The 18012-nt window shown below is 36.6% G+C and overlaps 1 protein-coding gene across 1 annotated transcript in view; it reads left to right on the top strand.

Annotated features, from left to right (window-relative positions):
* The window catches only part of LOC114049395 (dynein heavy chain 14, axonemal-like), a 343809-nt gene that overhangs the window by 105848 nt on the left and 219949 nt on the right, over positions 1–18012 (top strand). Inside the window, exons 28-32 of the mRNA XM_027870678.1 lie at positions 2022–2253; positions 7025–7078; positions 11417–11562; positions 15677–15745; positions 17289–17475. Coding sequence (XP_027726479.1) covers positions 2022–2253; positions 7025–7078; positions 11417–11562; positions 15677–15745; positions 17289–17475 — 688 coding nt within the window. The remainder of the gene's footprint in view (positions 1–2021; positions 2254–7024; positions 7079–11416; positions 11563–15676; positions 15746–17288; positions 17476–18012) is intronic.

The raw sequence follows: 18012 nt of genomic DNA, 5'->3' as shown, positions 1-18012 counted from the left end.
TCTCTTGAAGAACAGTCTGCCTCAGAGTGTCCAGATTTCAGGGTCGCCTGGTACTCAGGCTAGTAACCACTAACTAGCCAACTTCAGTAGATTATTAGAGATATAAGTTCTGACATGTTTACTGGCACCTTGATAAGAACACCTTATCGGTCCTGTCAAATGTGCTTTACTCATCTGTTGACCCAATTCATGCAATACTTGTGGAAGATCCTTACTAAGACAAAACTGACCAATTAGCATAGTGAAATCTTCATGCAAGGACCCAGCTAATCGAGGGAGAAAGTTGGACAAATCATTCCATCTCTGTCAGCCTCAGTTTCCTTATCTATAGTAGTGCAGTCACTTCATTCTGAAGTTAACATTGTATCTACTTTGGCAATGAATTACTCCTCATTGGTCAGAATCAAGCCCAAAATAACACTTACCTTCAGTGCTTCTTTCTCTTTGTTAGCAAGGTAAGTCTAGAATTTCCCAACTGTTCTACTTCTACCAGATATCCAGGTAGTTGAACATGTCATTGATAATGACAATATCCTGCCTTCATCATGCTTTGGTGACCAGTTTACAGGATTCCACTCAATTCTCTCTTCTGCCCGAGTGGTCATATCACTGTAACTGCAGTATTGTTTCTGTTGCTCCTTCCAATCAATCTTTATCCAAAACTTCTCCATGTTTCTCCCATGTTTTTCATAGATTTCCACACTGAAATTGATCAGTGCTACCCACCGCCCATTTTTATCTATGACAACAGCAACAACAATTAGTATGTTTAATGGCACTTTGAGGTTTGCAGAGCATTTTACAAATATTGTCTCACTATTTTCACAATAAGCTTGTGTGGTAGTTGTTAAAACCTCCACTTTACAAATGAAGAAACTGATCCTCACTGGATACAATCTGTTCCTGGGTAATCCTATTTGCACCCTCGTGTTCCGTTTGCTTTGTTTATTGTCTCCGCACTACATATTTGTGTCCCTATGAGGTCAGAAGTGTCATAGCACCATAGAATTTAGATTTCTTGATCTAGAGGTGGTCTAATCCAGCGGTAGGGAACCTGTGGCCTCACGGCCACATGTAGCCCTCTAGGTCTTCAAGTGTGGCCCTTTGACTGAATCCAAACTTCGCAGAACAAATCCCCTTAATAAAAGGATTTGTTTGGTAAAACTTGAACTCAGTCAAAAGGCCCAAGGACCTAGAAGACCACATGTGGCCTCGAGGCTGCAGGTTCCCCACCCCTGGACTAATCCAACCCTCTTCATGTTATTGATGAGAAAACTGAGACCCAGAGAGGTTAAATGTCATTCCCACAGTCACAGCGACAGAGCCAGGATTCAAGCTTTGGTCCTCCAGCTTTCAATCCAGTGCTCTTTTCATTGTGCCAAGAGGCATAGATTCGAAAGATTTGATGATAGAATCTTTTTTTGTTGCTGTTCAATCATTTTCAGTAGTGTCTTCATGAACTCTTCATGAACTCATTTGGGGTTTTCTTAGCCAATATACTAGTTTGCCATTTCCTTCTCCAGATCGTTTTAAAGATGAGGAAACTGAGGCAAACATGGTTAAGTGACTTGTCCAGGATCACACAGCTTATAAGTGTTTGAGGCCGGATTTGAACTCAGGAAGATAAGTCTTCCTGACTAAATGCCTGGCACTTATATACATAATTAAATGTTTCTACTAATTAAGAATCTAAGCCAGTTTCAAAGATTAATCAATAAAAATAGGAAAGTAACCATTAACTGATTTAAAAACATATCATTTCTTTCTTTCTAACTGTATATCATTTTTTGTGAATTACTGAGCATCTCCTCCACTAATTTTTTCCTGATGTCATAACTGGGAGCACATTTATATTATTTATTTTCAGTTTAAAGCCCTTTTGGTTAGACCTGTAAGTTTCCATTCTCCTCCTATTGAATACAAGTTCCTTGAGGGCAACAAGTATATGGTATGTGCTTAATAAATGCTTGTTGATTGATTATTATTGATTACTTGAGCATTTTTTAAAAATTTCATTTTAGGCAACTTCGTTATAAATGGGATGACAGCCTGAAGACATGCTTTGTATTTCAAGGACATGCAACTTTTACCTATGGCTTTGAGTACTTGGGCTGCACCTCCAGGTTGGTTATTACACCTCTCACAGACCGATGCAGGTTAACCCTCACTAGTGCACTCCACTTGAATCTTGGAGGCTGTCCTGCTGGTCCAGCAGGCACAGGGAAAACAGAGACTGTCAAAGACCTGGCAAAAGTAAGTACATTCCTACAAAAAGAAGAAACATAATATGCCTTTGTTTTCTATGCCAATTCTGATAAAATCTTGAATTTGTCAGATTTGTACCCAAGGTATTCTTTGTCTGTAATAATATTCATCAACCATGTACTTAATGGTATGCCTAAAGCATGTAGTAGGTATTTTTTCGCATTTGAAGTACAAACTAAAAGCAGGGAAAATGGCTTGCGTTCTCAGTTTTTAATCAAGCTTAAGGACAAAACACACAGGAAACAACTAGAGCAAAATTGCAGGCAGCACATGAGCAGATGAAAAAAGGTTATATTAGATGTTATGTAGCTAGGTGATTCAATGGATAGGGTACCAGGGCTGGAGTCAGGAGTTGTCTTCAAATCTGGCCTCAGACACTGACTAGCTGTGTGACCTTGGCAAGTCACTCAACCCTGTTTTCCTTAGTTTTCTCATCTGTAAAATGAACTGGAGAAGGAAATGGCAAACCGCTCTGGTGTCTTTGCCAAGTAAACCTCAAATGGGGTCGCGAAGAGTTGGATACAACTATAAAATGACTGAACAATAACAGCATTATTTAAGTGCTGTGGGGTGTGCAGATTAAAGAAATGGTCAGAGTTCAGCAACCTTAGGAAAGTGAGGGATGCGAATGGGCAGAGGGGATTGAGAATACCTTCAAGGCAATGGGAACAGCAAGAATGAAGTCAAAGGGTTGAGCCAATGAAGAAACTGATTTTATGCATTTCACAGATTATGAAGGTAGAGAAAAGTACATTATGGAAATATTTCCATGCAGTTAAAATAAAAATTTTTAAAAATAGTGCTTACAGTGATAAATCTTCAGCTATTTGGAAAATTCAGCTATCGAGAACTCTGCAAGCTGTGTGCCATGTTGACTTAGGCCCAATGAGGACATATGCTGCTATAATATATAGAAGTAAGACCACCTAATGATTACATTATCATTTAATAGGCAATCAAGGCCATTTCCTAACTACTAGAAAGAGTGGAATTCAATTCATTTCAATTATTCATCAGGTATCTACTACTTCTCTGATTATTGTTTAGCATACTGAGGGCTGTTGGGATATAGTCTGTACCATCAAGACATTTATCGTCTTGTTGGGGAAACAAGAAATAAGCACGTGAACTAGTTAGATGAGTATTTATAGTTAGTGCTATACAGAATTAGAAAAAAGATGAGTGGGCAGCTAGGTGGCGCAGTGGATAGAACACTGGCCCTGGAGGCAGGAGGACCTGAGTTCAAATCTGACCTCAGACACTTAACATTTACTAGTTGTGTGACTCTGGGCAAGTCACTTAACCCCAATTGCCTCACCAAAAAAAAAAAAAAAAGGGTGAGTGTGGTCAAAATGATTAGGGACTTTTAGACTAGTGATAGAGTGAACATTGGGTGTAACTGGGTAGGTAGATGGCACAGTGGATAGAGCACTGGGCCGGGAATCCAGTAGACCAGGCTTCAAAGCCAATCTCAGAAACTTACTAGCTGTGCAGCCCTGGGCAAATCCCTTAAACTCTGACTGCCTCAGTTTCCTTCACTGTAAAATGGGGATATAATAACAATATCTACCTCATAGTATTGTGGTGAGAATCAAGTGAGATAATATTTGTAAAGAGCTTGGCACTTGGTAGGCATTTAATAAATCTTTGTTCCCTTCTCCCATGTGTGGGGCTAATAGTGTAAGCAAAGATGAGGGAAATTTGACAGGAGAACACAAGGTGTGTGCTTTTATTTGTGAGGCTGAGCTGGATAGAGTACAATGTTCCTGTCTGCAAGTAGGGAAAGATAAAGTTAAGGAGATAAAACAGGGGCAAATGGTGAGAAGCCTTGAACATGAGTTTGGATTGTAGGCAGTGGAAGCCAGGGAAGGTTTTTGAGCAAAGTATTAGCATTACAAAGATTAATTTGGTTGGAAATGTGGAGGATAGGAGAGACTGGAAGTGTGGTCAGCCTATTAGGAGGCTCTTGCAGTGATCCAAACATTAGGATTGGCCTTGTAAAGTCATTATATTTAGATCCTGAAAGGACTTTTAGAGACCAAGCCCATGGCCTTTGTTTTGCTGATGAGGACAATGAGACCCAGATAGCAGAAGTATCTCGTTCTAGGTAGTAAGTACCAGAACTGGGACTTAAACCCAGGTTCTCTGATATTTTTGTGTAAGGAATGGCTGTAGGTATGGCAAAGAGTAAATAGTTTGGAGAGGAGTTTCTAAGAAATAATTGTCAGGATTTGATGATTGATTGATTTTACACGGCTGAAAAAGATATGCAACACCTGGGAAATGTTGGCTGCATTAACAAAAATGTGGAAGTTAGGAAAGAATGACTGGTTTAGAGTGAAGATGAGTAATATCTTGAATATGCTACAGCATTTTTTCAGGCAATGGTAAAATATTCAAGTGGAAATATCATCATCATCTTCTCCTCCTCCTTCTCCTTCTCCTTTTCCTTCTTCTCTTTCTTCTTCCCAACTCTCTGTGACCTCATTTGAGGGTTTCCTAGCAAAGATACTGGAGTGTTTTGCCATTTCCTTCTCCAGCTCATTTTACAGATGAGAAAACTGGGGCAAATAGGGTTATGTGGCTTCTCCAGGGTCACACAGCTAGTAAGTGTCTAGTAAATAGTTAGAGATTTGGGGAATCTGAGGAAGGACCAGAAGCACTATCTAATCTAATCCATATCTGAAATAGGTCCCCTCCACAAAATCTCTGACAAAACTTCATCCAGGCTCCTCTTGAATACCTCTAATGAAAAGGAATTCATTCCACTTTTGGATGGCTCTAATTGTTAGGAAAGTAATCCTTACATCGGGCCATAAGGAGTAGCGAAGAAGTATTAAAATGCAGCAAAAAATAGAAGCAGTTGGAAAAATAGAACAATCTAGTGACATTGGAGCTACAGACTATTTTAAAATAGCAGACATAATGAAAAAGAAATGACAGTGTAGAATAATTTGTTTGGATTCACTAAAGAAAATAAGCGATTTTAAATAGTATAATGGACTGAAAAGAATTTTCATGATTTCAGAGGTCACCTCAGCACCTTGTTGAGAGGAAACTGGGAACCCTGATTAGTCCCCAGAGACTAGGGCTGCAACAACACCCTATAATCTCATCAGGGGGATTGGGGGACTCATGAAATTGATCAGGGTCTTCTCTGATTACTCTCCTCTCTCCCTTTCATATATAATGTAACTTCATTATTGCCTGCTGAGCTCCCCTTTAAACTTACTACTTCTAGCAAAAAAGTGTATTCTGTCCAACTAAATTTGTACTTTACTTTAAGTAATGGTTCCCCTAAATAGTTTTGCATTTATATAATCATGCATCTAAAAAAGGCAGTCACACTGGCCCAGCCAAAAATATTCATAGTGATATGGACACATGAGTATACATATAAAAGATACAACTACATACACCAACCAAAAGGGCACATGGATATGTAGGTATATATAAATTATAGATAGGAAAAAGTAGGTTTTATGTACTACATACAAACATGCATAGATGTACCAGGCTCTCAAGCACATGAATACATATTCATTTCAGAAAACATTTCATTAAGCTCCATGACACCACTCTTGTGTTATATGTGTGACACACATACAAAATACACACAAGTGTACTGATTCATGCAAGCTGGACACACACCAATATGTATGCACACACTTTCCTACTGTATTCCAACTTAATCCAGAATTATTCATCTGTTGCTTGTAGGTAAGTGGGTTGGGCAAGGAATAGAGTCACGCAAATTCAGCCATTTTAAGAAACAGCAGGAATAAGAATATTTGTGATAGGGGCAGCTAGGTGGCACAGTGGATAGAACACTGGCCCTGCAGTCAGGAGGACCTGAGTTCAAATCCAACCTCAGACACTTGACACTAGCTGTGTGACTCTAGGCAAGTCACTAACTCCAATTGCCTCATCAAAAAAAAAAAAAAGAATATTTGTGATAGAGGCTAAATCAAAAAAAGGCTCTGCTTCTTTGGACATAGGTTGTTGCCAATGCAGAATGAAGCTCTGAAGCAATCCAGTGTCCAGCTACCTTTATAACTTAAAACTATCACATTCTCTAGTTTTCTTATGAAATTGCAGTATTACTTACAAAAGGGACCCATTAATGGCTCAGAACAGATTTCTTACCATTTTTCAGAAAAAATAAATACCCTAGTCATGGGTCAGTTGTTCAAAATATATTTAATAAACTATTTAAATTTAATCCTATTGTCTTATAGATTTGTTCATGGCCTGTTTCCTTTTTTTCTTAGTAGTGGTAATTTGCCCTAGTCACACAGTTTGCCAGTAACTGATAGCATATATGTTTGATAGTATGTGTGTGTGTATACATATATATTTGATAGTTTACATATAAAATACATATTTGACTGGTCTGACAAAGGATAGGAGTATATTTGTAGCCATGGAAAAATGTTGTCTGAGCAAAGATTATTTGGAGATTAAATCCATGTGACCTTTGTCTCATTGGTACTGTGTCCTAATCAATTGAACTAGTAGCTTAAATATATTCTGGTACCTAGGTGTACAGACCACAGTCCTACTGTACTGCTTTTGAGAATTTGCTAACTTGTGGCATCCATGCTAACATTTTGCCATAAAATATCATCTGGTAAAAGCAAAAGGTTTGCCCAGGTAGGCTTTTTCAGAAATTCCTTTATTCTGAATATTACCTTTACTATTATTTTATGTTCTCATTTCAATAAATGTATGCACTCTAAAATCATATTATTTCCCTCAGGCCTTGGGCAAACATTGTGTGGTCTTCAATTGTTTTGAAGATTTGGATTATAAGGTAAGACTCATCATTTCCCCAGAGGAAAATAATTTAAAAAAAATTTTTGTGAACTGATAGGGAAATAACAATAGTTAATACTCTTATTGTTATTATGTCTTTATATTCATGTGAAAGAAAACTTTTGATAACAGAAGTGAATAGCAGCATCATGTGTTCACTCCATGTCATCCTGACAAAATATAACTGAAGAAATTCTGAAAACAAAGAAAACTCTTGTCTTTATGGTTATCAACAAGAAAAAAATAACATAACTTTGAAAAAATAACAAAAGTTCTGACATCTCAAAATGACAACAACAAAGTTATAAAACCGTAGAGGAAATGCTTGCCAAAGAAAGTACTGAAGATACTCAAGAAATGCTGAAAGAAGAAACAGATTGTACGATCTCTACCTTAAAAGAAATTAAGGAAAACATAAGCTCCACAAAAATGACATAGGAGGAAAAAGGAAAAAAATCAAGAAACTGGCCAACATGATAGAAAACCTAAATTTTTGCTGGAAGCAGGAGTATGCTGATAAATGTTTAACAAAAAGCTCTCCCGTGACATATGTTAAAGTTTAATATACATTATAGTCATATGAAAAAATGCTCTAAATCACTATTGATTAGAGAAATGCAAATTAAAACAACTCTGAGATACCACTTCATTACCTATCAGATTGGCTAATATGACAAAAAAAGAAAATGTTGGAAAATGTGGGAAAACTGGAACACTAATGCATTGTTGGTGGAGTTGTGAACTGATCCAACCATTCTAGAAAGTAATTTGGAACTATACCCAAAGGGCTATAAAACTCTACATGCTCTTTGAGCCAGCAATACCACTGCAAGGTCTATACCCTAGAGACATCCAAAAAAAAGGGGAAAGTATTGTATTTGCATTTGTATGAAAATATTTATAGCAGCTCTTTTTATGGTGGCTAAGAATTGGAAATCAAAGGGATGCCCATCAATTGGGGAATGGCTAAACAAACTGTGGCATATGATTGTAATGGAATATTATTAATCTGTAAAAAATGACAAGCAGGATGATTTCAGAAAAACCTGGAAAGACACACATGAACTGATACATAGTAAAGTGAACAGAACCAGGAGAACATGGAGAGAAACAGCAATACTGTTTGATGAAGATCTATGAATGACTTACTTATTCTCAGCAATACATAATCCAAGAAAATCCCAAAGCACTAATGATGAAGCAAGCTATCTGCCTCCAGAGAAAGAACTGATATTGAGTTTGAGTAGACTGAAGTATGCTGTTTTTCACTTTCTTTCATTTTTTTCCTTTTATTCAAGTCTTCTTGAACAAAATGACTAAAATGGAAATGTTTTACATAATTGAACATGGGTAACCTATATCTGATTGCCTACGATCTCAGGGAGAGCAAAGGGGAAGTAAGCAGGAAAGGATAGAATTTGGAACTCAAAACTTTAATTAAAAATGTTTAAAAACTGGAAAAAAAAATTATTTGCCCAGGGTCACACAGCTAGTAAGTGTCTGAGGCCAGATTTGAACTCAGGAAGATGAGTTTTCCTGACTCCAGGTACCACGTAGCTGCCCACTTATAGATAGTAATATCCTCCAAATGATTCTGTTTATTAGATAATCTTGTACTGATTTATTAAGTCCTGGAATTATAATCTCCTAATTGAGATCCACAACCTCTCAAAAGAGTTTCATGATCAATCTACACATGAAAAAGAGTGTAGATGAAGAATATCTAGGTAGCGAGGTGGCTCAGTATGTACAGTGCTAAACCTGAAGTCAGGAAGGCCTGAGTTCAAATCCAGCCTCAGACATTTCCTAGGTGTGTGAACCTGGACAAGTTATTTAACTTCAGTTTCCTCACCTGTACAATAGGGATAATAATAGCACCTACTTCATAAGGGTGTTATGAGGATCAAGTTAGAAAATATCTGTAAAGCACATAGCACCGTATCTGGCATGTAGTAGGTGCTTAATAAATGTTTGTTCCCTCTCTGCTCTCCCCCTCCCATTATCTAGACTATGAGATGCAAATACATTGGGAAGTAGATAAAGTTGTTCCACCACCAAGACATTTATCTTCTTCCAGGAATCCTAAAATCATAGATTTAGAGCTGGAACGGATCTCAGAGCCAAATCCACCCATCTAGTCATGTTATGGGTGAAGAAAATGAGGATCAGATGGGTTAAATGTGTTGCACCAGGTCACACAGCTAGTAAATAAGGAGTCAATGAGAGTCAGGATTTGAATCCAGTCTTTCCTGATTTCAAATCCAGTTCTCTATCTAGTATGCCACACTGTATCACAATTGCAGAAAAATAAAATTTTCAAGTGACCCAAAGGGTAATGAAGAGATGTGGATATAAATAGACTGCAGAATATTGCCAGTAAGGACTTGCATGCAAGTAGCATAAAAGATAATGTCCAAGATTTAGATGACAGACAGTATAGCATCATGGATAAAGATCTGGCCTCAAAACCAGGAAGACCCGGTTCAAATCCTGCCTCTGACACATATTGGCCAGGTGATTTGGGACATGGCACTTCAACACTCTGTACACTAGCCAACTAAGACTGCTCTCTGCTGAGAGGGTACCAACCCTCATTAGTAGAAAGAGTTTCCTCATTCCTCATTCTCTCAATGAGATCACAACCAAATATAATTCCCTGTGTGTGATCAAGGAGGTAGGTGAGCTGGTCAAGGAGTAACTTGAGCAAGTGATAAATGTACAATGTCCATGGCCCAAGTGTGATTGTAGTTGCTGGATAAAGCTAAAAGACCCAAGGACAGACTTGCCACACTTTGGGCAGACCACTTATGTAGGATGGATGGGAGCATGAACAAAAGTCTCATAGAATTAGATTACATAAAGGTGTTGTGACCTGCACCTTTGAAAGGAGTGTCCTTTTGAATGGTATCACAAGGTATATCATAATATTAAAGTATTCAAAATAGAAAACAGTTAAAGAACAGTTATTCTTTTCTCATAACATAAGGAGAAATAACTCCAAAGTTCACATCATAGATAATCAAAATAAATCTCATAAAGAAATAAATAATAAAGGATGATGAAAGGTAAGGTAAACCCCAAAGTTATTAATATTAAATGTGGAAGAAAAAAAACTAAATTTTGCTATAAGAAGTATTGAGGATTAAATAGTACGACTCAATAATATATTGCCTATAAGAAGCACAGTCAAAATTAAAATAGAATTGCCAATAGAACAAAATTTGAAAGTATTCAGATGAAAACAGTGGAATTACATAATAATTTTACACGTTTAATGTAATCATCCAATTCACTTATGATCCCAACCTCTCTAAGACCCAGTCAATGGCCCATGTGACATGAGCTGTGCCACCTCAATCTCCATCAGTTGGTAGGAAACCTTCTGGTGATGAATTTTTCAAAACTCAGCTTATCTTTTCTCGCCACACCTATAGTCAAAGCCTTTTTAGCTTGTCCAATGAAAATATGAGCTACAAAATTCAGCATTGACAGAGATGAGAAAGCAGCATTCATGGTTTGCCTAGGGAAAAGCAGTGTGCAAATTTTGTGGAACATCAACTGGCAGTGTAAGATAAAGGTTAAAACTGGTGGTATTCTTCCGGTAAAACCAAAACCTGAATTGTAATTCGGTTCTTCTATTTTTTAAGAGATCCTAGTAAATTTCCACGAAATCCCATTGGAAAGATATTCCAAGGAAATAATTAAAAAGAAAAAAAAGAACAATCTGTACAAAGATATCTATTAGTCAATTCATCCATCAATCAATAAATATTCATTAAGTGACTACTACATGCCAGTACTGTGCTAAGCTACATTATTTGTGATACTGAAAAACTGGGAACAATCAAAGAAGTGACCAGTGGTGGTAGAATGCCTGTTACACTGGTACATTAGGGCAGAATGCTATATCTTCAGAAAGAATGAATAATAGTCATGAATACAGAAAAGCATATGCAGTGATGCAAAGTGAAAAAGAAAAATTGTAGTGACATATCTTTTTTGGGGAGGGGGAATAAGGTGAGGCAGTTGGGGTTAAGTGACTTGCCCAGGGTCACACAGCTAAAGTCTGCCAATGGACTTGAACACAGATCCTCCTGACTCTATCTACTCCTAGCTAGTAGTAGCTAGTAACGTAACTTTTTAAAAATATATGTGAATATACAGAGTATCTCAAAAGTCTTAGTAAAAATTGAAGCTTTAATAGCTTAAATATCATATGAATATAACCAGAAAGAATATTACATATGTTAACTAATGAATAATTTTAAGTGTTTTAACAATAGAAGAGTATACAATTACAATCATTACTAATTTCAATAATTTATCTTTTATTAAGATGATAGGAAAATTCTTCTTTGGAATAGTTCAATCTGGAGCATGGTGTTGCTTTGATGAGTTCAATCGAATTGATATGGAAGTACTTTCCGTGATTGCCTCACAGATGCAAACAATTAAGGCAGCCAAAGATAATCATTCTCACCGGTATGTATTTTACATGTGACATACCATATTCTCATTGATGCTTAAAAGCTATTTGGTTAATTTACTTAACTAATATTATGTAGCCTTTGTTACTTATATAAATACATTACTGGATTGCACATGGGTACATCATTAAATATAAAATGTCCTGATCATCATATCATTGTATCACTACTTAACATAATATTTCGAAATAGAGTGACCAGATTTTCCAAAAGGAAAAGGAGAAATTTGGTGCAAATGTTCCTGTGGAGACAAATAATTAGTATCAAAGTTTGAAATTTCTAGTCACTAATTTTCTGCCCTTCACAAGAAATTTTGTTCAGATTTTAGGAATAAACCAGTATCCATCCCCTCAAAAGAAAGGTATCTACATGTTTGATATCAAGTGTCTGGTCCATAATTAGGATTCCTGGCACTTCAGGCAGATGGGCATGTCTCTGGGGAAAGACCTTGAATGAGAGTGTAATTGAGGCAGCCTCCATCCTCCTTTACCTCTCTCTGAGCTGCTCTCTCTCCAGAATTACTAGTGATCTCTTAATTACCCTGTCTCGTGTCCCTGTCTCATTCCTCCTCCTTCTTGACCTCTCCGAAAACCACTTGATACTGTCTTCTCTCTAGGTTTTCATGATACTGCTATCTCTCCTCCTTCCTCTTGGATAGTTCCTTCTCTGTCTTTACTGGATCTTCACCCAAGTGAAGACCATTCATTTTGGGATATATTCAGTTTTAAGCATTTATGGGACATACAGTTTAAGGTGTCAAATAGGCAGTTGGAAATGTGAGCCCAGAGATCAGGAGAGAGCATGGGCTAGGCAAATAGATCTGAGAATCACCTATATAGAAATAGTCATTGAATCCATGGGAGCTGATGAAATCACCAAGGTACCTAGGACTCAGAGATGTTCAGTGATTCAGCAAAACTGATAAGAATTCATAATTACCAGGGTGGAATTTCAAGCTGGATCTCCTTGCACTAAGACCACTTGAATATTTTCCCACTATACCATGAAACAACTGAAAACTGAATGTTTTAGAATAGTGTATTTTAGGTTGGGACAGATATTTAAAATATAAACCAAATTTAAAAGAGCTAGAAAAAAATTCTTTACTGTACATCTAACCCCAGTAGATGCTTTGAGTTTCTTAACAGTAAAATTTAGTAAGAAATCATTAATTCAGATTCTACTAATTTATAATTCATGATAATTCAGAAATAATATTTTAGATTCCTAAATAAAAAAAAGCTCAAAATAGCACATTTTCATAGTCTTACTCATGAGAAAATAGATTCTTAAAACCCCAGATCATGAAATTAAGGAGTTTTTTTCTTTTTACCTTCAATTTAGGGAATCCATAATTCTTATTATTAAAAAAAAATGGGTTAACATTCATTTGTTGTTGTTACCCAGTCATTTCAGTCATGTCTGACTCTTCATGACCCCATCTAGGTTTTTCTTGGCAGAAACTGCTATTTCCTTCTCCTTTTTATGGATGAGGAAACTGAGGCAAACAGAGTTAAGTGACTTGCCCAGGGTCACACACCTAATAAGTGTCTGAGACCAGATTTGAACTCAGGAAGATGAGTGCTCCTGACTCCAGGCCTGGCACTTTATTCACTGCACTACCCAGCTGTATTATTGGAGGGGGAAACAAACTGTGTTTGTTGTAACCATAACAGTTTTTGGTGGGGAGCTTTATTATGAAGGAAGGGATTACAAGTAGTCTACTAGTAAGGAGGCTGGTTTTTTTTTTTCAACTCCAAACCCCCGCCCCCCGAATAATAATAATGATAGATTTATTTTATGTTGTAATGTTTGTGAATCACTTTACATATGTCATGTATTTGATGATCTTTGGTGGCAGGCAGGAAGAATAAATGAGATATGGAACGAGTTTACCAACTCAAATAAATAAAAGAAATGAGCACAAGGTCATCTATCATACCCCAGGAATGACTGATTTCCCAGTAGGAACAGACAAGTCTCTGGGGCCTGTGTATACAAAATATTGAAAGTTCTATCATGTTGGGTCAAAGTAAGGATAGTCAAAAATGAGGGAAATGTGTTAAAAAGTTGATCATAATTCACCTTGTATTATCTTGTACATACAGGGCCTCCCCCTAAGTCTTACTACACTTTTAAGATGTTAAAGCTCTAAAGACTTTTGGGACACCATGTATTTTGTCTATATTAATTTACATACATGCTGTTTCCCCTGAGAGGATGCCAGGTCTCTGAGAACACAGAGTGATTCATTTTTCTCTGTATCCTCATTGAAACTTAATAAGCACTCCATAAATACATGTCATTTGACTGACTGAGTAGTAAACAAAAAAGTTTATTGTTGCTTTATAAAGGCAAATTTATGTAATAGAAAGCATTCTGGATATGGAATCAGCTGTTCTGAGTTTGAATTCTGTTCTGAAATGTGTGGTCTTGGGGCAAGTCATTTAAACTTTCTGGGCTGCAAGTGTCCTCATCTATGAAATGAGATTGAATTAGATAATCTGTGCAGTAAACATTTATTAAACACCTACAGTTTCAGGTACCACGCTAAGCTCTGGGGATACAAAGAAAGACAAAAGGCAGTTCCTGCCCTTATAGTCTAATGGCGGAGATAACATGTAAATAGCTATGTGCAAACAAGATATATACTGGGTGTATTAGAAATAACCAATAGAAGAGAAGCACTAGAATTAAGAGAGATTAGGAAAGACTTCCTGTAGGAAATAAGATATTAACTGAGACTTGAAGGAAGCCAGGAGACGGATATGAGGAGGGAGAGAATTCCAGGCATAGGAGACAGGCAGAGAAAATACTCAAAGTAAGGTGAATGGGGTACCTTGTACAAGGAACAACGAGGAGGCCACTGCCACTGGATGAAAGAGTACATGGTTTGGGGGTGGGGGTGGGAGGGAAGGTGTGGAAGAAAACTGGGAAGGGGAGGAGAGAGAAGCTAGGTTATCCTGGAAGAGATAGGGACCAACTGAAGCCTTTTGAGATCAGGGAGGAAAGGGGGGAATGACATGATTAAACCTGCGTTTTAGAAAAATTACTAGGAGGATTGGTTTAAGTGTTCTTTCTATATTTACATTTTTCCACTTAGCTTTATCAAGGGCTAGGTTTCATACTTTATAGTTTAGGACTCTAACAAATACTTTCTTTTCATTCATTTAAACTAAGAATTATCAAGATACATCAGAATAACAATAATGTACAATTTAGTACCAGTTAGAGAAATATCCTTTGACTTTGTGTCCCAGGGATCTATTAGCCTTGATATTTCTCCTCTGCCTAACTAGTCAAACGTGATTTTACTACCCCTACCTAGTAGCAAAGAAAGGGAAAGTAAATAAGAGAAGGAAAAGTTGTAATCTGACCGGTTCATTTTGGAATTTAATCTGGGATTGAGGCTTCCTGCAACAATAACCCGGCATTAATCGAAGTCTTCCATCAATTAAACATTTTAGATTAATTTACCTCACATTTGAGACCAAACCTTAGTGTTAAAAATAAATGTGTTACATATTTCATCCTTATTATCATCACATTGGACACATATACTCACCCTCATTATTCTGAATTAGTATGATATTAATGTAAGTCTAGGGACAGTGATGGAAAGCTCTGCTCTTAGAAAATATACTGTGGGAGGATTTTTAGTGTCCAATATAAAAAAGTAAATCTTTTTTCTATTCTATTTCTCCCAAAATAAACCCCATGCCTAGAAGAAGGAATTCAGTTTAATTGTAAAAGCTATAATTTACTTATTTTGTGGAAATGATTAACCAGTTAGGCAATCTGATTTTTCCAAATTTGTGCTTGAGTCATTAAATTAAACAGTACCTGTTCCACAGTAGGCATTTAATGAATGCTTGCTGACTGAATGATTGATTAAATTAAGCCCCCTTATAGGCTTACTCTTTGGGAGTTTTATAAAAGTGATAATTTTTTCTTTTGGTTTGTTTGTGGGTTTTTTGGCTATTATTTAGTAATGGCTTATTTTTTTAAAAAATTAATCATAACATAACATTAGGAGATTTATGATACCTGTTTGCTTGGAGAGAACATTTCTTTCTGCTACTGATTTTTAAAAATGTAATAAATTTTAGGTTTTTACTAGAAGGAAAAGATATCCGAATCAACCTGTCCTGTGCAGTCTTTGTCACCTTGAATCCTGGGTAAGTAACAGTGAGTCTACGGGAGGCATGAGAAATCTCAATAGGTCTGAGGCTAAATTCTACCCTTGTCTTAATTTCATTTGGCACTCTGGGAGAGTTTTCCAAAATTATGCTTGTCATTTGGCTAGCCCTGCCTTCTTACCCTCCTCCCCCCCTCTTTCCCACCCCTATTTCCCCCTGCCCTCTCATCAGTAAATACAACAGTGCATCTGTCTGAAATGGAACCCACACAGTAAACCACATTTTAAGTTCCAACAGAGGGGAATGGGGTCAGCTCCTCTTGAAGTCATGACACTAAGCACATGCAATAGTAGATATTCAGTAAATATTTGTTGAACTGGATTTAACCATCTAACTCTCATTGGATACTTACTGTCTACATGTCAATGTAGTAGGCACTTGGATATAAAATAACTATGATGATGATAATACTAATAATGATAATGCCTGGCATTTATATAGCACTTTAAGGTTTGCAAACTTCTTTACAAGTATTTGTTCATTTGATCTTCACAACCACCCTGGGAGATAAGTGCTATTATCATCCTCTTTTTATAGCTGAGGAAACTGAAACAGGTAGAAGTTCAACAACAGAGGTTAAACTAGTAAATGCCTTACAGCCTGATTCTAACTCAGATCATCCCAACTCTTGGTTCAATATTCTATCCACTGAGCCACCAACCTGCCTCACCTCTATTGTTGATACAAAAATAACTGGTCAATTCATTTCTTTTAATATCATCAATTTTTAGTGTCATCTAAACAACAGTATTCACAAAGATGCCTAGTTGGTTGACTGTTTTTCATTTTTCAATGAGTTGTTATGCTATCATATAGATATTCCCAGAAGCTAACTTCAAGAGACACAGTCTCCCTCTTATGGAATTCATCTTCCTTGACCTACACCCAGAGATGCCCAAAGACCAATTAACGAGGGATTGAGTGACAAAATAATAACTCAGATATAGAATATGTTCAGGTTTGCAAACCATCCTCCTCAAAAACATCATATGAAAGAGGTAGTGCCAGGATTATTATCCCCCATTTTATGAATATTGAAACAGACCAAGAAGTTTAGTGACTTACCTGTGACTAATTGTATAAGTTAGTAAGTATGCAAGACAGGCCTGGAATCCAAATCTTTCTCCCTCTCAAAAAAGACAAAATCAATATAGTTTTATTGCCAGACCCAAAAGACTAACAACAATTAGCATTTATAAGCAAAATTCTGCCCCAAATACATAAAGTTTAATTGTGTACATATATCTATCTCATCATTTGCTAAATCACACTTGGTATAAGTGTTCTTTCTATATTTACATTTTCCCACTTAGCTTTATCAAGGGCTAGGTTTCATACTTTATAGCTTAGGACTCTAACAAATATTTTCTTTTCATTCATTTAAATTAAGAATTATCAAGACACATAAGAATAACAATAATACACAATTTAACACCAGTTGTAGAAATATTATTCTTATGTTTAAGGAAAAAATTGTTTGAAAAAAATTAAAGATTGAGAAGTGTTTTCCCCTGTTTTTAAGATATAAAGGACGTGTGGAACTCCCAGATAACTTAAAATCTCTGTTTCGGCCAGTGGTGATGATGGTACCCCACTATCAATTGATTGCTGAAATAATGCTGTTTGCAGCAGGTTTCAAATCTGCAAAACCACTGTCAGCCAAACTCATTAACCTTTATGAACTAGCTATCAAGCAACTTTCATACCAGGTAATGAATTGCTTTTCTCAAAGCACTAGATGATATTTTAAAGGTAACAATAAACAATTCTTTTTATTAAATAACCTACTTATTTTCTCTAATTCAGAAAAACAGGCCTGATACAGGTAACTTTAAAAATAAGACTTGAAGTAAAATGTAATCATTTGTGTAGCTCTTCAGGCTTGAACTAAATACCTTTCCTCACAACAGCCTTCTGAGGGATGGAGTCCAAGTATTATTAGTGTCATTTTACAGATAAGGAAAAGTTAAACCTCGGACAGGTTCCATATTTTGCAAACATGTAGCTAGTCAAATGTGATTTTACTACCCCTACCTAGTAACAAAGAAAGGGAAAGTAAATAAGAGAAGGAAAAGTCATAACAACGCAGTTCATCTTGAAATTCAATCTGGGATTGAGGCTTCCTGAAATGATAGCATGGCATTAATGGAAGTCTTTCATAAATTGAGCAAAAGGTTAAACAGCTAGGAAGTATCACTCTCAGATTCTTCTGACTCCCAGAGTGGTGTCCTTTCCACTAATCCACA

Source organism: Vombatus ursinus, unplaced genomic scaffold (assembly GCF_900497805.2).
Source record: "Vombatus ursinus unplaced genomic scaffold, bare-nosed wombat genome assembly UNPS02014798.1, whole genome shotgun sequence".
Lineage (NCBI taxonomy): Eukaryota > Metazoa > Chordata > Mammalia > Diprotodontia > Vombatidae > Vombatus > Vombatus ursinus.
This window is presented reverse-complemented; position numbering and strand designations above follow the sequence as displayed.